Source organism: Ovis aries, chromosome 17 (genome assembly GCF_016772045.2).
Source record: "Ovis aries strain OAR_USU_Benz2616 breed Rambouillet chromosome 17, ARS-UI_Ramb_v3.0, whole genome shotgun sequence".
Taxonomy (NCBI): domain Eukaryota; kingdom Metazoa; phylum Chordata; class Mammalia; order Artiodactyla; family Bovidae; genus Ovis; species Ovis aries.
Genome location: NC_056070.1, coordinates 28955973 through 28978904, shown reverse-complemented (window position 1 = coordinate 28978904; position 22932 = coordinate 28955973). Strand labels below are relative to the sequence as shown.

General features: G+C 38.3%; 1 protein-coding gene across 5 annotated transcripts in view; it reads right to left on the bottom strand.

Annotated features, from left to right (window-relative positions):
* LOC101108690 (sodium channel and clathrin linker 1) overlaps positions 1–22932 on the bottom strand; it is a 183321-nt gene that overhangs the window by 132935 nt on the left and 27454 nt on the right. For all 5 annotated transcript variants that reach the window (XR_009596990.1, XR_009596991.1, XM_060401008.1 and 2 more), the window contains exons 3-5: positions 11765–11823; positions 11162–11234; positions 7869–7924 (exon numbers count right to left, since the gene is read on the bottom strand). Coding sequence is in view for 3 of the 5 variants with exons in the window: in XM_060401008.1 (XP_060256991.1) it covers positions 7869–7924; positions 11162–11234; positions 11765–11823 (188 nt within the window). In the remaining 2 variants the exon portion in view is untranslated. The remainder of the gene's footprint in view (positions 1–7868; positions 7925–11161; positions 11235–11764; positions 11824–22932) is intronic.

Below are 22932 nucleotides of genomic sequence, written 5' to 3'. Positions count from 1 at the left end.
TTAGCTCCAGAAGAGCAGTGTTTATCATGGAATTCCAGAGATATCTTTTCTTTCACTGGAAAACAGAGCAAATGTACTCATCTTCTGCTATTAAATAGTTTCTGAGTACAGAATAACATTTTTGGACAAGTACTGAAAAATAGCAGCTTCATTTTTTCTTTTATAAATATACACAAGAACTCTTTTCTCCCAAATTTCAAATATATAACATCTAGTACTTTGTGTTCACAGGCTATTATCAACACACACTAATGATATACTTCTCAAGCTGGGGATCTGGCAAAGAGACTGGGAATGCCCAGAGAATCTAATTTGGAAAGGCAGTGGTATTTGATAACAGAACTTCCACAGGACTGAGGGAAACAGAAACTCTCGGAAGGCAAAAACAAAATCTTGTGCATACCAGGACCCAGGGGAAGGGAGCAGCGACCCCACAGGAGATTGGGTGAGACTTGCCTGTGAGTGTTTGAGGGTCTCCTGGAGAGGTGTTGGTCAGCAGTGGCTTGCTGTGGCGATAGGGGCAGTGGCAGCAGCAGTCCTGAAAGGTGCGTGTTGGTATAAATTCTTTTGGAGGCTGCCAGTGGCCTTACTGGAGAAGGCAATGGCAACCCACTTCAGTACTCTTGCCTGGAAAATCCCATGGATGGAGGAGCCTGGTAGGCGGCAGTCCATGGTGTCGCGAAGTTGGACACGACTGACCGACTTCACTTTCACTTTTCACTTTCATGCACTGGAAAAGGAAATGGCAACCCACTCCAGTGTTCTTGCCTGGAGAATCCCAGGGACGAGGGAGTCTGGTGGGCTGCCGTCTACAGGGTTGCACAGTCAGACACGACTGAAGCGACTTAGCAGCAGCAGCAGTGGCCTTACCAGTAGCCTTACCGGGCTTCCCTTGTGGCTCAGCTGGTAAAGAATACATCTGCAATGTGGCAGACCTGGGTTCCATCCCTGGGTTAGGAAAATCCTCTGGAGAAGGGAAAGGCTACCCACTCCAGTATTCTGGCCTGGAGAATTCCATGGATTGTATAGTCCAGGGGGTTGCAAAGAGTCAGACACGACTGAGCGACTTTCACTTTCACACTAGTAGCCTTATCATAGAGCATGCAACTCTACGACTGAGCCACCTCAGGCCAAACAACTAACAGGGAGGAAGCACAGCCCTCGCATCAACAGACAACTGGATTAAAGATTTACTGAGCATGGCTCTGCCTACCAGAGCCAGACCCAGCTTTCCCCACAGCCAGTCCCTCCCACCAGGAAGCAAGATTTATAATCCTACAGCCAAGAGAATGAAAATCACAATCACAGAAAGCTAATCAAAATGATCACATGGGTCTCAGCTTTGTGTAACTCAAGCAAGCTATGAGTCATGTCTTGCAGGGCTACTGAAGATGGATGGGTCATGGTGGAGAGTTCTGACAAAATGTGGCCCACTGGAGAAGGGGATGGCAAACCACTTCAGTATTCTTGCCTTGAGAACTTGATGAACACAATCAAAAGGCAAAAAGATATGACACTGGAAGATGAGCCCCCAAGGTTGGTAGGTGTCCAAAGGCTACTGGGGAAGAGCAGAGAAACAGTTCCAGAAAGAATGAAGAGGCTGACCTAAGCGGAAATGTTGCTCAGCTGTGGATGTGTCTGGTGGTGAAAGTAAAGTCCAAAGCTGTAAAGAACAATATTACATAGGAACCTGGAATGTGAGGTCCATGAATCAAGGTAAATTGGAAGTGGTCAAACAGGAGATGGCAAGAGTGAACATTGACATTTTAGCAATTAGTGAACTAAAATGGATGGGAATGTGCAAATTTAATTCAGATGACCATATAATTACAGTATAACTACCACTGTGGGTAAGAATGCCTTAGAACAAATGGAGTAGCCCTCACAGTCAACAAAAGAGTCTGAAATGCAGTACCTGGGTGCAATCTCAAAAATGACAGAATGATCTCAGTTCATTTCCATCCAGCATCACAGTAATCCAAGTTTATGCCCCAACCACGAATGCTGAAGAAGCTTAAGTCAAAAAGTTCTATGAAGACCTACAAAACCTTCTAGAATTAACACCCAAAAAAGTCATTTTCATCAGAGGGGACGGTAAAGTAAAAGGAGGAAGTCAAGAGATAGCTGGAGTAACAGGCAAGTTTGGCCTTGGAATACAAAATGAAACAGGGCAAAGACTAACAGAGTTTTGCCAAGAGAACGCAGCAGTCATAGCAAATACCCTCTTCCAACACCACCAGAGATGACACTACACATGGACATCACCACATGGTCAATACAGAAATCATATTGATTATATTCTTTGTGGTCGAAGATGGAGAAGCTCTACACAGTCAGCAAACACTTCTGGGAGCTGACTGTGGCTCAGACCATGAGCTTCTTATTGCAAAATTCAGGCTTAAATTGAAGAGAGTAGGAAAAACCACTAGGCCATTCAGGTATGGCCTAAATCAAATCCCTTATGATTATACAGTGGAAGTGACAAATAGATTCAAGGGATTAGATCTGGTAGACAGAGTGCCTGAAGAACTATGGAGGGAGGTTCATAACACTGTACAGGAGGTGGTGGCCAAAACCATCCCCCAAAAAAAGAAATGCAAGAAGGCAAAGTAGCTGTCTGAAGAGGCCTTAAAAATAGTTGAGATTAGAAAAGAAGGGAAAGGCAAAGGAGAAAGGGGAAAAGATACCAAACTGAATGTAGAGTTCCAGAGAATAGCAAAGACAGAAAGAAAAGCCTTCTTAAGTGAACAGTGCAAAGAAATAAGAGGAAAACAGAATGGCAAAGACTACAGATCACTTCAAGAAAATTTGATACCAAGGAAACATTTCATGCAAAGATGGACACAACAAAGGACAGAAACAGGGAGCAAAAGAGATTAAGAAGAGGTGGCATAAATATACAGAAAAACTATTTAAAAAAAAAAAAAGAAAAAAGGTCTTAATGACCCAGATAACCGCAATCATGTGATCACTCACTTAGAGCCAGACATCCTGGAGTGTGAAGGCAAGTGGGCTTTAGGAAGCATTACTACGAACAAATCTAGTAGAGGTGACAGAATGCCAGCTAAGCTATTTAAAATCCTAAAAGATGATGCTGTTAAAGCGGTGCACCCATTAAGTCAGCAAATTTGGAAAACTCATCAGTGGCCACAGTACTGGAAAAGGTGAGCTTTCATTCCAATCCCAAAGAAAGGCAATACCAAAAAATGTTCAAACTACCATACAACTGCACTCATTTCATATGCTAGCAAGATTATGCTCATAATACTTCAAGCTAGGCTTCAGTATTACGTGAACTGAAACCTTCCAGATGTACAAGCTGGATTTAGAAAAGGCAGAGGAACAAGAGATCAAATTGTCAGCATCCGCTGGATCACAGAAAAATCAAGGCAATTCCAAAAAACATCTACTTCTGCTTCACTGACTACACGAAAGCCTTTGACTGTGTGGATTACAACCAACTGGAAAATTCTTAGAGATGGGGATACCAGACCACCTTACCTGTCTCCTGAGAAGCCTGTATGCAGAACAAGAAGCAAAAGTTAAAACCGGACATGGAACAACGGACTGGTTCCAAAGTGGGAAAGGAGTACATCAAGACTGTATACTGTCACAGGGCTTATTTAACGTATATGCAGAGAACATCATGTGAAATGCAGGGCTGGATGACTCAGAAGTTGGAATCAAGATTGCTGGGAGAAATATCAACAACCTCAGATATGTTACTCTAATTGCAGAAAGTGAAGAGGAACTAAAGAGCCTACTGCTGATGGGGGTGAAAGAGAAAAGTGAAAAAGCTGGCTTAAAACTCAACATTCAAAAAACTATGATCATGGCATTCAGTCCCATCACTTCATGGCAAATAGGGGGAAAAACTGGAAGCAGTGACTGATTTTATTTTCTTGGGCTCCAAAATCACTGCAGACAATGACTGCAGCCATGAAATTAAAAGACGCTTGCTCCTTGGAAGGAAGGCTATGACAAACCTAGACATTGTATTAAAAAGCAGAGATAACACTTCACTGACAAAGGTCTGTATAGTTAAAGCTATGGTTTCTCTAGTAGTCATGTATGGATGTGACAGCTCAACCATAAAGAAGGTTGAGCACCAAAGAATTGATGCTATTGAGTTACGGTGCTAGAGAAGACTCTTGAGAGTCCCCTGGACAGCAAGGAGATCAAACTAGTCCATCCTAAAGAAAATCAACCCTGAATATTCAATGGAAAGACTGATGCTGAAAGTGAAGTTCCAATACTCTGGCCACTTCATGCAAAGATCCCATTCACTGGAAAAGATCCTGATGCTGGAAAAGATTGAGGGCAGGAGAAGCTGGAGACAGAGGATGAGATGGCTCGACAGCATCACTTGACTCGATGGACATGAGTCTGAACAAACTCTGGGAGATGGTGAAGGACAGAAAAGTCTGACGTGCTATAGTCCATGGGCTTGCAAAGAGAAGGACATGACTTATCAACCGAACAACAACAACAATTTAGTAAGTACTCAATAAATATTTACGAATTATTGGATGCATGTTTTATTACTTCACCAAATATTAAATCTGAAGGTAAGTGACTCCAGATTTGTTTCAGCAGTTCAGTAATGTAAGGACAAAAGGTTTCCCCATCTTTCCCTTCTTCCCATCTCCTTGCGTTTCTGATATCTACTATCATGGTTACAAAACAGCTACAGCAGCTTCAACATAACACTTTCTAAAATGCTGCAGTACATGGGGTTGCAAAGAGTCGGACATGACTGAGCTGGACTGAAAATGACAAGGAACTGAAAGGAGGTAAGTTTTCTTCTTGCCAGTCTCTCTTATCAGCAAGAAAAATCTTCCCAGTGGCACTACTGCAGACTGTCCCTTACTTCACTGGATAAAAGTGAATCTCATGTTTATACTTACACCAATCCCTGACAAAAAGAAATGTGCACTAGATTATAATCAAAGATTTATCACCTGAGATTGTGGAAGAAGCTCAAATCCTCTGAGCGCAATGAAACTGGAACAAAATCAGGGTTATATGAACTATGAAAGAAGGGAAAATAGCTCTTACAGAGGCAATGATTGTCTTTCAAACCCTCAATAATAAAATAAAAATAGTAACAATAAAAAGTAGTATTTACTTAGTGCCAGACAGTGCTGTACATATATTTACTCACTATATAACCCAATTTCCTTCCTTTGGCAAGTTATGAGATGGAAATATGATATTAAAGAAAATAAGACAAAAACAAAATAAAACTAGTATATTCTCAACATGAACTGAATTTCAAGGAATAGACTAAAAATGAAGATGATATAATGAATATTTTTTTCACCTTTCCTAAGTCTCATAAAATGATTTCATTATTTTCTATTTGTAATCAATTCCTAGGTAATATTCAGCTATATACAATGTAGTAGAATGTTTCCCTGACCCTAAAAATGTGGAACTGCTACTACTGTATAATCCAAGCCACTGCTAGCTTCCATTATTCAGACTTGATCATATCTAAAATATTTTCCTTAAAAATGATAAACTCTGATTTTGCAGTCCTTAACAGCAATGCTTATTTAAAAGCAGGATACTGCCCTAAAGACAGAGAGTTTACTTTAAAACCTGATAACATTTTGAGTTATTTAAAGTGCCTTTTAACAAGCTCAGGATCCATTTTTTCTCATTTCCCTATTATACTCAGAATAAATACATTCATGAGCCATGACTGCAGCACTATTAAAAAGGTAAAGGCAGATTTTTAGAGGACTGGTTTCAAAAGACCTGGACTTAAAAGGAAGAGCACAGAGGCAAATAAAGGAAATGACTAAATCATTGGCTAATTCATGTAACACTGTATTATCCCCAAAACATTAAAATACAAACTTCACTTACATATACTGGTGATTCAAAAATCTTAGTAATACTCTTTACTAGGAAGATCATAGGCTGTCTCATAATTATTTTGAAAAAGAATAGTACATCATAAAAAAGTTAGAAAACTTTTCATGGGAAAAACCAGAAATAAGTGAGAAAAATGGAAAATCTAGTTAAGAGATTTACATAGAAGAATGCAAGCAAAGGAATGCCAAACTTTAAAAAGATTTCTTAATTTTTTTGGCTTAGTTTTATGTCAACAACAAAAGTTCTATCAGATCTCAGTCCAGTTACATAACCTTCAAAATTAAACTTGGAATAGAATAAAACCCGGAACATTTTTAAAAGAAAACGTGACAGAAGATCTTTATGACCACAGGCTGAAAGGATTTGTTAGAGACACAAAGATCAACAACCATAAGAGAAAAGATAGATGTATTCAACTACCTCAAAATTTAAAAAAAATAAAATTTTGTTGATCAAACATATCACAACCTGGGAACAAGAATCTGAAATGTACCTATTGTCTAACACAATGAATGGGCCACTGGCACTCATTGTTCATTTTCATCCCTTTCCATATTCTAGCATCTTTTGCAGTAACTAAAATTCTAAAACTGTATTTCCCAAATTTCCTTGCAGCTGGTGTGATGTATGGGATTCGTTTCAGCAGTGAGAGGCACTTGAGGGGGATAAGGAAGGTGGAAGTGACTGAGAATATTTTCCTTCAGGTATGATAGATGGCAAGCAAAATTGGTAGACTTGAGAGTTCTTGAAATCAGCAACCCATACTCCACTTTCCAGTGTCAAGTTTTCAGCTTCACGAAAATGATGCTGTAGTGGTGGCTATAGCAGCATAAATTCCTGACCACAGCATCTCAGCCTCTGTGGTATGACTCTAAAAACAATGATCTTACCTACATTTTAACGGAAAGTGACTAAATCTCTACTTGTTTGAAATGCCTACAATGGTTATGATTAACACTGACTGGCACACCAACAAATACTGACAATACAGATTATATAAATTTACTAAGGGAAAGATAAATAGAAAATGGGGAAAAGAATGTGCATTTCATGAGAAATCACATGGGTAAGTAAAATGGTTGAACATGAAAAATGGTTGAATACATTGGTATTCAGAAAATGAAAATTAAAAACACAATGAAATACTATTTAGGACTCAAAATAATAAAAATTAAGAAATCTGGTAAGGGCAAGTGTTGATAAAAGATACGGATCAATAAAAACTCATAAATATCACTGTAGGATGAAAATTGGTATAGCCACTTTGGAAATTAAGCTGGCAATATATTGCAGAGTTGAATACCACATGGCCTATAACCCATCAATTTCATCCCTTGAAATTATTCTATTTACTCATGATACTTAGTGAAAAAAAAGTGTACCTCAGAAGACTAAATAATACCGTTTTATATACGTTTTTAAAAATACATAAAAATAGTATATCCTTAGGTATAGATGTATCTATAAAAATTTAAAAAGCTAGGGAATGATAAATTTCAAGACAGTATTAACTGCTGGCAGAGGGAAAGAGAGGGATGATGTAGGGAAAGAAAACATGGATAGGTGCACCAGTATTGATAATATTTTAGCTCTTAACTGGATGGTGGGCTGACAGGCTTTCTTTTTATTGGTATGTTTCTTAACGTATTTATATATTACATGCTATTCTACTACTAATGACTGCTAAACATTTATAAAGTGTTTCTTATATACCCTATTTTAAGCATTTACTTTGTCCTTTATAGTCAGCTCTACAAAACAGGTTCTGCTATTATCTCCCATTTACAGATGAGGAAACTGAAGCACAAAGAGGTTAAGTAACTGTCCAAGGTCACATACTTAGAAAGCAATGGAGCCAGGAGTCAAAGAGGACATCAGGCCCCAGAGTCCACATTCAAAACCAGTATACTACATGAATAAAATACCAAGTAACAATAAAAGTTACCTAAGACAAAAATAAAATAAGAAACAGTTAATTGATCTACCTTTCATTTTCCCTGATGACATTTTCAAATTGTAGTTTCATCTCACCCATCTGTTTCTGAAAGAATAAAATATAGCTGTAGGAAAACATCTTCAAGACAATTAGAGCTATATTAAGTATTAATAGTTCACTCATATGCACGTAATCTGTGACACTAGTCTATAGATAAGAAATAATTATTATTCACTTCTAACAATAAATATTAGATATTTTAATGATATACAGAACATTCTGAATAGAAATAAAACCTTCTTATATATTAAGAAATATTTATAAATAATTTGTATGATTTCTAGATGTTCATAGTAAAAGAAAGATATTCCTCAATATGTCACTGTAAGAAATACTAATGATCCCTAGACCTTGACTGTATGTCTTGTTTCATCCTACTTTAGGTGGAAGTCCATGTAAGTGTGCTTAAATTTTGAAAAGTAAAATGTTACTGGTGAAAAAAAGCATATAAAGATCTTCTTTAGCAATAATTCATTCAGTCTCTGATTGACCTCTTTTATTAGCTGTTTAGTCTCTCTGCAAATACAAGGTTGCTACAGTAAACCAATGTGGTTACTAACACAGACAGTAGTAGGAAATATAGTTAAAAAAAAAAAATCACTAACTAAAATACCAGTAAGAATAAAATACACATTGAAAAGGGAATGAAATGAAGGTATTTTTAATTTTTTCTGAGGGGTTAAAGGGATTGTAAGATTACAACAGAAAAGGAAGGACATTTCGAGCAGGGTGAAAGTAAACGAAAAGAAGCAAAAAATATTAGACAACACAGGCATAGTTGTCAGTTCTCAATAAGAGTAAATGAGCAAATGGAGATCAGGAAGGTGGCCATGTAAAACCAAACTTAAAACAAAACTGCAATCAACTCATGATCTGCCCGTTAGTCTTGCTTGGGTACCCTAGGCTAAAGGAGAAGTGCCAAGCCTGGAGAGAACCTGGCAAGGCAAGGCTGGAACAGGCAGAGCTCCAAGCCTTTCTCTCTTCCTGTCAACCAGAGAAGCTCAAGGCAGCTTGGTTTAGGAAATCAGTAACAGCCAATTATAACTACAAAGTTGGCTTGAAAGGTGAACCTTTCCCAGCTCCCTGCTGTGCCTGAATCACAATTAAATCAAAATGAATGAATTCACGACCAGATAATTGAGAACTGACCATACATGGAGCGATGCAATGAGAGGTAAAATTGGAAAGGCAGGTGGCAGGTCTTGAATGTCATGCTAACTAAGAGGTTTGGACTTTATTGTAGGAATTATTCCTGCTTTGTATTTTTTTTTTTTAGATTGATCTTTAAAATTTTCAAAAATGTCAGTGTATCTTGGAAAATATTATTCAAATAATTAGGTGGGATATATGCATTAATACGGATTCAGGGTAAATTGTTACAGTAACACAAAAGATTTTTTACTGCAAAATATTTAAAAATATTTAAGAGTTGGAAGGAAACAAAATTCAGCCATATCTTTCTTATCATCAAAATTTCCCCAATTATGAAAATTTTCTGGAAGAAAATCTTTCATATAGAGAATTATTATGAAAATTTTCCTGCTTTTGAGATACACTATTTTTTTACTGGGTCAATAAGAAACCGTGAGAACTATTGCTAATCAATAATATCTATGTGAGCAAGTGTTAGAAGTAGAAGTTAACATCTTTTTTTCTCCCTAAAAGTAGCAACTATTCTTATCACAGACCACTGGGCGTTCTGCTCCACCTACCTCTCTTTTGAAATTAATCCAGTAATCATTTTTAGATGGAGAATGACAAATGGAAAAGTGAAGTTAAATATGTTAGTAAACTAGCTGATTAAAGAGATAAATGAATCAGATTGATTATAGAAAAAATTAAAATTTTAAGTTTAATTTCAAGAAACTAGATATTCCATCTTACAACTAACAAACCACAGGTCATTATAGTAATTTTGAGAGAGTGAACTCAGCAGGAACTTTAGGCTCACTATCCTAAAAATTGGAAATGGCAACCCACTCCAGTATTCCTGCCTGGAGAATCCCACAGACAAAGAAGCCTGGCAGGCTACAGTCCATGGGGTCGGAAGAGTCAGACATGACTTAGCGACTAAAGAGAGAGAGAGAGAGAGATCCTAAAAATAAAAGCAAAATGTCATCTGCGCAAAAGAGAGCTTTCTGTTACTGTCAGTTAAAAACAGCTCTATAGCCGGAAAAAAAACAAAACAAAACAAAAACAACCCAATCAAAAATGGGCAGAAGACCTAAACAGACATTTCTCCAAAGAAGATATGCAGATGGCCAACAGGCACATGAAAAGATGCTCAACATCACTAATTACTGGAGAAATGCAATTCAAAACCACAATGAGCATCACCTCAGACTACTCAGAACAATCATCATAAAAATGTCGACAAATAATAAATGCTGGAGAGGGTGTGGAGAAAAGAGAACCTTCCTACACTGTTAGTGGGAGTGTAAAGTGGTGCAATCACTATAGAAAACAGTATAGAGCTTCCTTAAAAAATGGAAAGCAGAATTACCATGTGATTCAACAATCCCATTCTTGGGCATAGTCCAAAAAATACTAATTCTAAAACTGTAATTCAAGAAGATATATGCACCCCAATGTTCATAGCAGCACAATCTGCAACAGACAAGACTTGGGAGCAACCTAAGTATCTATCAACACACGAACAGATAAAAAAGATGTGGGGTATATATAAACACTCACATACACAATGGAATATTACTCAAGCCATACTGAATGAAGTAATGCATTTGCAGCAACATGGATGGTCTTAGAAATTAACATCTAAGTAAAGTAAATCAGAGAAAGACAAATATCATACAATATCACTTATATGTGGAATCAAAAATTGATACAAATTAACAGAAACAGACTCACTGACATAGAAAACAAACTTATGGTTGCCAAAGGGAAAAGAAGGGAGTGGGATAAATTAGGGATTTATAGATACACACTATACAAGATTACAGACACAGGTATTTATAGATACACACTATTATATATAAAACAAACAACAAGGACCTACTGTATAGAACAGGGAACTAGATTCAGTATCTTATCCTAACTTATAATGGAAAATAATCTGAAAAAGAATACACATCTATACACAAACACATAAATGTGGATAACAGAATCACTTTGCTGTACACTTGAAACTAACACAATGCTGTAAATTGATTACAGGTAAATATTTTCTTCCTTATCAAAGGATTTGTGAAGAAACAATGTCTATTTACTTTTTCTTTTTTTAAAGAAAATATTACCAAAGGGTTAACACCTATGATTTCATACCTGATAATATTTCAGCTGACCATTTAGTTCTTCCAAATGCTTATCATACTCAGTTATAAGAGGAACTAAAAAGCTAAAAAAAAAATGCAAAGTTAGAAAGATGCATATTCTGGTTAATTTAGTTTAATAAATATATAACATGAAATAAATAAACATCAAAACTTTTATGTTAATTTTCTCCATAACAATCAATACTTTACCTTTTTCCTAAACCAGAGATTATCACAGCCTTAGCTCAATTAATATTTCAAGCTGAGTAACTTTTTTATTGTAGGGGCTGACCTATGCGCTGTAGGATGTTTAGCAGCATTACTGGCCTCTGCCCGTTAGATGCCACTAGTGCCCGTGCCCTCCACAACAGTGACAAGCAAAACTGTTAGCAGACATTGTCAAGTATCTGGGGAGGGGAGGGAAGCAAAATCACCCAGTTGAGAGCCACTCTTAGAGATGATGATAGCAGCTTTTTTTTCCCTTGTCAACTCAATGACAGGTCATTTAAACCTAATTAGAGCAGACTAGAAAATAAACATTCCTAATACTAAAAAAATTTTTAACAATAATTAAACATAATTGAGAAAATATTTTCTGGTAACACAATCTTACCTTTGGTCAGTTGCTGAGTTTTCTAATGTGTCATCTCCATCTCCTTTGACGACACCTTTCTGTAACAGAAAATAATGCATCTTTAAATTTTATTTTCTCATATAATTTGAGCCTCAACTGACAGTAGTTTAAAATTAAATACAATTAAAAATGTTATAACCTTAGAAAATACCAGACCACCTTACCTGCCTCCTGAGAAATCTGTATGCCAGCCAAGAAGCATCAGTTAGTACCAGATATCAAACAACAGACTGGTTCCAAATTGAGAAAGGAGTACGTCAAGGCTGTATAGTGTCACCCTGCTTATTTAACTTATATGCAGAGTACATCTTGTGAAATGCCAGGCTGGAGGAAGCACAAGCTGGAATCAAGACTACCAGGAGAAATATTAATAACCTCAGATATGCAGATGACACCACCCTTATGGCAGAAAGTGAAGAAGAACTTAAGAGCCTCTTGATGAATGTGAAAGAGGAGAGTGAAAAAGTCGGCTTAAAACTCAACATTCAGAAAACTAAGATCATGCCATTTGGTCCAATCATGTCATGGCAAACAGATGGGGTAATAATGGAAACAGTGAGAGACTTTAGTTTTGGGGGGCTCCAAAAATCACTGCAGATGGTGATTGCAGCCATGAAATTAAAAGACACTTGCTCCTTGGAAGGTAAGTTATGACCAACCTAGACAGCATGTTAAAAAGCAGAGACATTACTTTGCCAACAAAGGTCCATCTGGTCAAGGCTATGGTTTTTCCAGTAGTCATGCATGGATGTGAGAATTGAGCCATAAGGAAAGCTGAGTGCCGAAGAATTGATGCTTTTGAACTGTGGTACTAGAGAAGACTCTTGAGAGTCCCTTGGACTGCAAGGAGATCCAACCAATCCACCCTCAAGAAAATCAGTCCTAAATATTCATTGGAAGGACTGATGCTGAAGCTGAAACTCCAGTACTCTGGCCACTTGATGAGAAGACCTGACTCACTGGAAAAGATCCGGATGCTGGGAAAGATTGAAGGCAGGAGAAGGAAGGGATGACAAAGGATGCAACGGTTGATGGCATCACCGACACAATGGACATGAGTTTGAGCAAGCTCCAGGCGTTGGTGATGGACAGGGAAGCCTGGAGTGCTGCAGTCCATGGGGTTGCAAAGAGTCGGACATGACTGAGTGACAGAAATGAACTGAACTGAATATTCTATTGGGCTTTCCTGGTGGCTCAGCAATAAAGAATCCACCTGCCAATGCAGGAGGTGCAAGTTCAAACCCTGGGTTGGGAAGATTCCCTGGAGAAGAAAGTGGTAACCACTCTAGTATTCTTACCTGGGAAAAGTTATGGACAGAGGAGCTCGGTGGGCTCCTGTGTCCATGGGGTCACAAAGAGTTGGACATGATTTAGCTACTAAAGCAACAACAATATTCCATTGCACATAGGTACCACGTCTTCTCTATCCATTCACCTATTGATGGGCACTTAGGGTGTTTCTGTATCTTGGCTATTGTAAATAATGCTGCAATACAAAATGGTGCATATATCTTTAGAATTAATGTTTTTCTTTTTTTGAAAATGCTCAGATGTGGAATTGCTGGTTTGTATGGTAATTCTATTTTCCATGTTCAAAGGAGCCTCAATACATTTTCCATACTGGATGTACCAATTTACATTCTTACCAACATTGTGCATGTGTTCCCTTTATTGTACATCCTAGCCAACATTTGTTATTTCTAGTATTTTTGATAATAGCTGCTCTGACAGATATGCTTTCAGTTTTTCACCACTGAGTACTGTACTGGCTGCAGGGTTTTCACATATGGACTTTACCAGGTATAAGTGTGTTCCCTCTATATACACTTTGTTCAGAGTTCTTATAAATGAATGTTAAATTTCTTAAAAAGCTTTTTTTTTTTTTGCATGGAGATAATCATATGACTTCCATTCTTCGATTTAACATGGTGTATTTTATTGACTAATCTGCCAATGCTGAACCATCCTAGAATCTATGATAAATTCCACTTGAGCATAGTGTATCTGCTCTCTTAGTATTGCTTTTGTTGTACTGCACAGATTTTAGATTTTTCCATTTTCATTTGTCTCCAGGTATTTTCTGCTTTCCCCTTTGATTTCTTCAGTGACTCATTGGTTGTTTAGTAGCATATTGTCCAGCCTCTGTGAGTTTGTATTTTTGCAGCTTTTCTTTAAATAGTTGATTTTTAATCCACAGTTTTGTGGTTGGAAAAGGTGCTTGGTATGTGAAATGATTTTTAATACTGAATTCAGCTTTTTTAACATATAAAGACTACTCAGATTTCTACTGCTTCTTGTATCAGTTTTGGTAAGTTTTACTTTTTCAGTCATTTTGTCTATTTCACCTACATGGTCAAAGATATTAGTGTAAAGTTGTTTATAAATCACCCTATAATCATTTTAAATGTATATTTAATCATTTTAAATGATACTGCATCTGCAGTAATGCCAAAATTTTTGTTTGATCCTTATAATTTGCTTTTTCTCTATGCTGCAATTATTGATTGTTGATTCAAATGCCATAAGAGATACAGAAGTTTCCTTTGAAGAGACTGACAAAGATGGAGGTAGAAAGATCCTGAGTTCACTTCTTCTCATGAGCACACCAAAATCACAAGTTTCTGCAGAATAACCATCACTGGAGAAAATCAGAACCTATGCAAAATAAGGTCTTCCATAAACAAAGACATAAAGAAGGAATGATAACAAGACAGGTAGGAGGGAAAGCACACTCAAGACATAATCAAGTCTCACGCCCCAGGTGGGCAATGCACAAAGTGGATAATAATTATAATACAGTACTTCCCCCACACGAGTGAGGGTTCTAAGGCTCACGTTGTGCTCCCCAGTCTAGGGATTTCTGAACCAGGAAAAGGAGCCCCCAGAGTATCTGGCTTTGAAGGCCAAATGAGACTTATAATATTGGGAGATTCAAAGGACTGAGGGAAATGAGACTTCACTCTTACAGAGTAAACACAAAGTTTCACATGTACTGGGAACCAGGGCAAAAGAAATAAATTGATAGAAGCCTGGCCCAGACAAACGTGGTTGCCTTGGGAAAACTCCTGGAGTGGTGCAGGGTGGCTGTGGCTCACCCTGAAGCCAGAGAAACTTGTGGCAGACATATGTGGGGGCTATCTACTGCATGGACACTGCAGTAGGTGGCCTCCATCTTGAGATCCTCCCTCAAATTCATCAGTGTCAGGAGCTGACCCCACCCAACAAGCAGTAGGCACCAATGCTGACACACTCCATCAAACAACTAACTGGGCAACGTCATGGCCCACCCATCAGCAGAGAGGCTGCCTAAAGACTTCCTGAGCATACAATCACCTCTAGACATGCCTCTTGACATAGAGACCCAAGACTTGGCTCCACTCACCAGTGGGCAGGCACCAACTCTGAACTCCAGGAAGTATACACTAGCCTCCAGAACAGCCTCACACACCAGAGGTGAGACAAGAGATGCAAGTCCTTCAGTGTGCATATCTAGCCTGCCTACATCAGGGAAAACCCTACTCTAGGATCAGATGGGTCCCAGTCCTGCCACAAAGCAAACCAATGCAAACTTCATGGACTGTAGCCTACCAGGCTCTTCCATCCATGGGATTTTCCAGGCAAGAATACTGGAGTGAGTTGCCATTTCCTTCTCCAAATGCAAACTTCAAGACACCACAAAGCACATACCCAACTTTATCAGTAACCACCCCCATCTGACAGCAACTGTGAGATCTCTGGATCTTCAGTCAGACTCCGGGACCCAGAGCTCTGCCTGCCAGTGGTCTGGCACTAACCCTAGGACCTGGCTTCAACCACCAGTGTGGCTAAGCAATGGCCTGGAGTCTTCTGGATGCAGACACTGCCCACCAGTGAGCCAGTACTAACCCCACAGCTCCCTATAGTTCTGCAGCCAGCCACCTTGTGACTATGCCCCATTAACCAGCAGTCAGCAGCATCCACACAAAACAGTGCCTGGCAACTAACCAGGCTAGGGGACAAACACAGTTACCAAACTGTCCACATACTCAGCCTGCCACAACAGAAGGACCCACACAGCCCTACTGGGGCAAGTCCTAGAAACACAGCTTGAGTGATGAGAGGTTTGTGTGCTCCTGCGACACATCATACATCTCCTACTCTCCAAGATCAAGAAATGCAACACAACTACCATGTACATAAAAATGGGAATAGCAACTTAGGGAAAACGAGATAGCAGGAGAACATGTCCCAGCCAAAGGAACAAGATAAAATTCCAAAGAAATAAGTGACACTATGATAAGCATCTACTTGAGGGAAGGTGAGAGCAATGATTATAAAGATGATCAAAAAACTCAGGAGGAGAATGGATGTATAAGCAAGAAGTCAGAAGTCTGTAGAAAATATGAAGACCCACACAGAGATGAAGAATACAATAATGGAAACAAAAAATACACTAGAAGGAATCAACAGTAGACTAAATGATACAAAGGAATGGATCAGAGAACTGGAAGAGAGAGAACTGAAAATCACTGCTGCTGAACAGAAAAATGAATGAAAACAAATAAGGACAGTTTAAGAGACCTCTGGGACAACATCAAGCACATTAATATTAGCATTATAGAGACCCAACATTATAGGGAGCCAACATTCGGTGGATCATCGAAAAAGCAAGAGAGTTCTAGAAAAACATCTATTTCTGTTTTATTGACTATGCCAAAGCCTTTGACTGTGTAGATCCCCACAAACTGTGGAAAATTCTGAAAGAGATGGGAATACCAGACCACCTAACCTGCCTCTTGAGAAACCTGTATGCACGTCCAGAAACAATAGTTAGAACTGGACATGGAACAGACTGGTTCCAAATAGGAAAAGGAGTACGTCAAGGCTGTATATTGTCACCCTGCTTATTTAACTTATATGCAGAGTACATCACGAGAAACGCTGGGCTGGAGGAAGTACAAGCTGGAATCAAGATTGTTGGGAGAAATATCAATAACCTCAGATATGCAGATGACGCCACCCTTATGGCAGAAAGTGAAGAGGAGCTAAAAAGCCTCTTGATGAAAGTGAAAGAGGAGAGTGAAAAAGTTGGCTTAAAGCTCAACATTCAGAAAACGAAGATCATGGCATCTGGTCCCATCACTTCATGGGAAATAGATGGGGAAACAGTGGAAACAGTGTCAGACTTTATTTTTGGGGGCTCCAAAATCACTGCAGATGGTGACTGCAGCCATGAAATTAAAAGACGCCTACTTCTTGGAAGAAAAGTTATGACCAACCTAGACAGCATATTAAAAAGCAGAGACATTACTTTGCCAACAAAGGTCCATCTAGTCAAAGCTATGGTTTTTCAAGTAGTCATGTATGGATGTGAGAGTTGGACTATAAAGAAGGCTGAGTGCCAAAGAATTGATGCTTTTGAACTATGGTGTTGCAGATGACTCTTGAGAGCCCCTTGGACTGCAAGGAGATCGAACCAGTCCATCCTAAAGGAAATCAGTCCTGGGTATTCATTGGAAGGACTGATGTTGAAGCTGAAAACTCCAATACTTTGGCCACCTGATGTAAAGAGCTGACTCATTGGAAAAGACCCTGATGCTGGGAAAGACTGAGGGCAGGAGGAGAAGGGGATGACAGAGGATGAGATGGCTGGATGGCATCACCGATTCAATGGACATGAGTTTGGGTGGACTCCGGAAGTTGGTGATGGACAGGCAGGCCTGGTGTGCTGCGGTTCATGGGGTCACAAAGAGTTGGACACGACTGAGTGACTGAACTGAACTAAACTGAACTATAGGGATCCTAGAAGAAGTAGAGAGAGATAAAAGGGTCTGAGTAAATTTTAGCAAATTGGTGAAAATTTCCCTAACCTGAGGAATGAAATAGTCACCCAAGTCTAGAATGTGCAGAGAATCCCATCCAGGATGAAGCCAAAAGGAACACACCAAAACATATTGCAATTAAAACAACAAAAGTTGTATATTAAGAGAGAATACTAAAAACAGCAAGGAAAAAGCAACAAATAATATGAAACAGAAGGCCTATACCACTGTCAGTGATTTTTCAGCAAAAATTCTGCAAGTCAAAAGGGGATGGCATGATATTTAAAGTGATGAAAGGCCATAATTATGGCTGATTTGTACCCTTGTACAGCAGAAATGATCACAACACTGTAAAGCAATTTTCCTCCAATTAAAAAAAAATAAAGAAAAAATAAAGTGATGAAAGGGAAAAAACCTACAACCAAGAAAACTATCCCCAGCAAGGCTCTGGATCAGATTTACTGAGAGATCAAAAGCTTTACACACAAGGAAAAGCTGAGAGCTCACCACCACCAAATCAAGTTTTATAATAAATGATACAGGAACTTCTCTAGATGAAAAAGAAAAGACCACAACTAGAAACCAGAAAATTACTTACAGAAAAGTTCACCAAAAAAGGCAAACATGTACTAAAGATAGGAAATCATCGACACATAAACCTGATGGGGAGGTTAAAAGACAAAAGTAGTAAAATCATCTGTAACCACAATAAGCAGTTAAGGGATATACAAAATAATTAGATGAAAAATACCATATCTAAAACAGTAATCATGAGGGGAGAAGAGTACAAATGAAAGGTTTTAAAAATGCATTTGAAATGAAAAGATCAGCAACTTAAAACAATCACATACATATATATTTATATGGACTGCTATACAAAAACCACATGCAAACCATAAAACAAAAATCTATAATAGCTATACACACAAAAAAGAAAAAGGCATCCAAAAGTACCACTAAAGATAGTTTTCAAATCACAAGAGAGGAGAACAAAAGAGGAAAAAAGATCTGTAAAAACAAATAGAAAACAATTAACAAAATAACAATAAGAACATATACATCAATAACTGTTAAATGTAAATGGACTAAATGCTCTAAATAAAGACATAGTGTGTGGATAAAAAACAAGACTTTCTGCCTACAAGAGACTTAAGACCTAGAGACACACATAAACTGAAAGAAAGGGATCTAAAAGCTATTTAATGCAAATGAAAATCAAAAGAAAGCCAGAGTAGCAACACTTATATCAGACAAAAAGCCTTAAAAAGACTGTTGCAGGAGACAAAGGAGGATGCTACATAATGATCAAGAGATTGATCCAAGAAGAGATAACAACTGTACTCATGTACACACACAACACACAAGCACATAAGTATATAAGGCAAATATTAACAGACATAAAAGGAGAAATCAAGAGTAACACAGTAATAGTAGGAGACTACTTATGTCCATGGATGGATTGTCCAGACAAAAAGTCAATAAGGAAACACAGGGCTTAAATGAAACATTAGACCAGAAGAACAGAAGGACTTAAATGATATATGTATATATACACGCAATCTTTTCAAGTGTATATAAAATAATCTCTGGCATGGATCACAAGCTAGGCCACAGAACAAGCCTAGGTAAATTTAAGAAAACTGAAACCATATCAAGCATCTTTTCTGACCACAATACAATGAGATTAGAAATCAATTACAGGAAAGAAAACTGCAAAAAAATCACAAACGCATGGAGACTAAACAATATATTACCAAACTAATTTATCACTAAAGAAATCAAAGGAAACAAAAAAATACCCAGAACCAAATGAAAACAAAAATAGAACCACCCCAAATCTACAGGACGCCTTAAAAACAGTTCTAAGAGGGAAGCTTATAGTAATGGGAGCTTACCTCAAGAAATAAGAAAATTCTCAGATAAAACAACCTAGCCTTATCCCTAAAGCAATTAGAGAAAAAAGAACAAACAAAACCCAAAGTTAGTAGCAGCACATGGACTTGGAGGGCATTATGCTAAGTGAAATAAGTCAGACAAAGGAAGACAAATGCTCTATAATATCACTCATATGTGGAATATGAAATATATAACAAACTAGTGAATATAACCTAAAAGAAGCAGACTCACAGATACAGAGAAAAAAAAAATTGTGGTTACCAGAAGGGAGAGAGGATGGGGAAGAAGTAATATAGGGAAACATAAGAGTATGAAGTACAAATCAGGTACAGAATAAGCAAAAGGGATATACTGTACAACACTGAGAAGATAATCAACACTTACAATAACGAACTATAAATGAGATATAACTTTGAAAATTGTGAACTGGTAAAAACTGTACACCTGTGACTTATAATTGTAACTGTGTATCAATTACACTTCAACTAAAAAAGAAATAATAGAGAACTGTCCTATAGCTTTTACCAATTTTCCCCCAACAGTAACACCTTGCAAAACTGCAAACAATAAAGTACGGTAAAACTTCCATAATAATGATATTAAGTTAAAACACAGGATAGTTCCATAACCCAAGAATCCTTCATCTCGTACCTTTAGGGCAACGTCCTACCCATCTACGTCTCACCCATCCCCATCCCTGAACTCTGACAACCACTAATTTGTTCTCCATCTATATGTTGGTTCAAGAGTCTTGTAGAAAAGAAACCAATTAAGTATGTAATATTCTGTGATTGGTCGCTTTTTTCCAATCAGCATAATTTCCTGGACATTTTTTACATGTATTAAATATTAATTTCTTTTTAGTTGAGAGTAATAGTACATGGTAAGTATGTACCATGGTTTGTTTAACCATTCACCATTGGTTGTTTCCCATTTGGGGCTATTATGAACTATCCATGGGTGTACATGTGTCCTCCATCCTGAACCCCCTTCTAACCTCCCTCCTCATCCCATCCCATCCCACTGGATTGTCCCAGTGTACCAGCTTTGAGTGCCCTGTTTCATGCATCAAACCTGGACTGGTGATCTATTTCACATATGGTAATGTACATGTTTTAATGCTATTCTCTCAAATCATCCCATCCTCACCTTCTCCCACAGAATCCGAAAGTCTGTTCTTTATATTTGTGTCTCTTTTGCTGTCTCACAAATATGGTCATTGCTAACATCTTTCTAAATTCCAAATATATGTGTTAATATACTGTATTGACGTTTTTATTTCTGACTTACTTCACTGTGTATAATAGGCTCCAGCTTCATCCATATTTTAGGATATTATGAACAAAACTGCTACAAATATTTCTGTATAGGTTTTTGTAAACAATGGTTATTTAGGTTGTCATGGTTCATTTAGGTTTCTCTATGATGAATGAAAAGGAATTGGAGGCTAATTTTAACTTTTAATTGGAGGCTAATTCAGTTCAGTTCAGTTCAGTTGCTCAGTTGTGTCCGACTCTTTGCGACCCCATGAACTGCAGCACGCCAGGTCTCCCTCTCCATCACCAACTCCCGGGGTTCACTCAGACTCATGTCCATCGAGTCACAGATACCATCCAGCCATTTCATCCTCTGTCGTTCCCTTCACCTCCTGCCCCCAATCCCTCCCAGCATCACAGTGTTTTCCAATGAGTCAGCTCTTCCCATGAGGTGGCCAAAGTACTGGAGTTTCAGCTTTAGCATCATTCCTTCCAAAGAAACCCCAGGAGTGATCTCCTTGCAGTCCAAGGGACTCTCAAGAGTCTTCTCCAACACCACACTTCAAAAGCATCAATTCTTCAGCGCTCAGCCTTCTTCACAGTCCAACTCTCACATCCATACATGACCACTGGAAAAACCATAGCCTTGACTAGACGGACCTTTGTTGGCAAAGTAATGTCTCTGCTTTTGAATATGCTATCTAGGTTGGTCATAACTTTTCTTCCAAGAAGTAGGCGTCTTTTAATTTCATGGCTGCAGTCACCATCTGCAGTGATTTTGGAGCCCCCCAAAATAAAGTCTGACACTGTTTCCACTGTTTCCCCATCTATTTCCCATGAAGTGATGGGACCGGATGCCATGATCTTCGTTTTCTGAATGTTGACCTTTAGGCCAACTTTTTCACTCTCTACTTTCACTTTCATCAAGAGGCTTTTTAGCTCCTCTTCACTTTCTGCCATAAGGGTGGCGTCATCTGCATATCTGAGGTTATTGATATTTCTCCCAGCAATCTTGATTCCAGCTTGTGCTTCTTCCAGTCCCGTGTTTCTCATGATGTACTCTGCATAGAAGTTAAATAAGCAGGGTGACAATATACAGCCTTGATGTACTCCTTTTCCTATCTGGAACCAGTCTGTTCTATGTCCAGTTCTAACTGTTGCTTCCTGACCTGCATATAGGTTTCACAAAAGGCAGGTTAGGTGGTCTGGTATTCCCATCTCTCAGAGTTTTCCACAGTTTATTGTGATCCACACAGTCAAAGGCTTTGGCATAGTCAATTAAGCAGAAATAGACGTTTTTCTGGAACTCTCTTGCTTTTTCCATGATCCAGCAGATGTTGGCAATTTGATCTCTGGTTCCTCTGCCTTTTCTAAAACCAGCTTGAACATCTGGAAGTTCACGATTCACATATTGCTGAAGCCTGGCTTGGAGAATTTTGAGCATTACTTTACTAGTGTGTGAGATGAGTGCAATTGTGCAGTAGTTTGAGCATTCTTTGGCATTGCCTTTCTTTGTGGAGGCTAATTACTTTACAATATTGTAGTGGTTTTTGCCATACATTGACATGAATCAGCCATGGGTGTACATGTGTTCCCCATCCTTAACCCTCCTCCCACCTGGCTCCCCATCCCATCTCTCAGGGTCATCCCAGTGCACCGACCCTGAGCACCCTCTCACGTGTATCGAACTTGGACTGGAGATCTATTTCACATATGATAATATACATGTTTCAATGCTATTCTCTCAAATCATCCTACCCTCGCCTTCTCCCACAGAGTCCAAAAGTCTGTTCTTTGCATCTGTGTCTCTTTTGCTATCTCGCCTATAGGGTCATTGTTACCATCTTTGTAATTAGAAGAAACTACAAAATTCTTCACATAGTATCACCAGCAATGTCTGACTGATTCATTTTTTTCTCCATACTTTTCAGTATTTGACTTTTCAGTGGGGCTATGTTTTCGTTTAACCATTCTGGAAGGTATGTTGGGACATTTCATCATGGTTTCAATTTTTTAAATTAACCTAGTAACTAACTGTTAATTACTAATCCTATTAAAGAAAATCTAACATAACAGCTCAATCGAAAAGTATGGTAAGGATATTTACTCCTGAAATACTATTTTTTCTAGAACACAACATGGAAATACCTAGCATGCATGTTTAATCTCAGTACAATCGATTCAGAACCAAGTA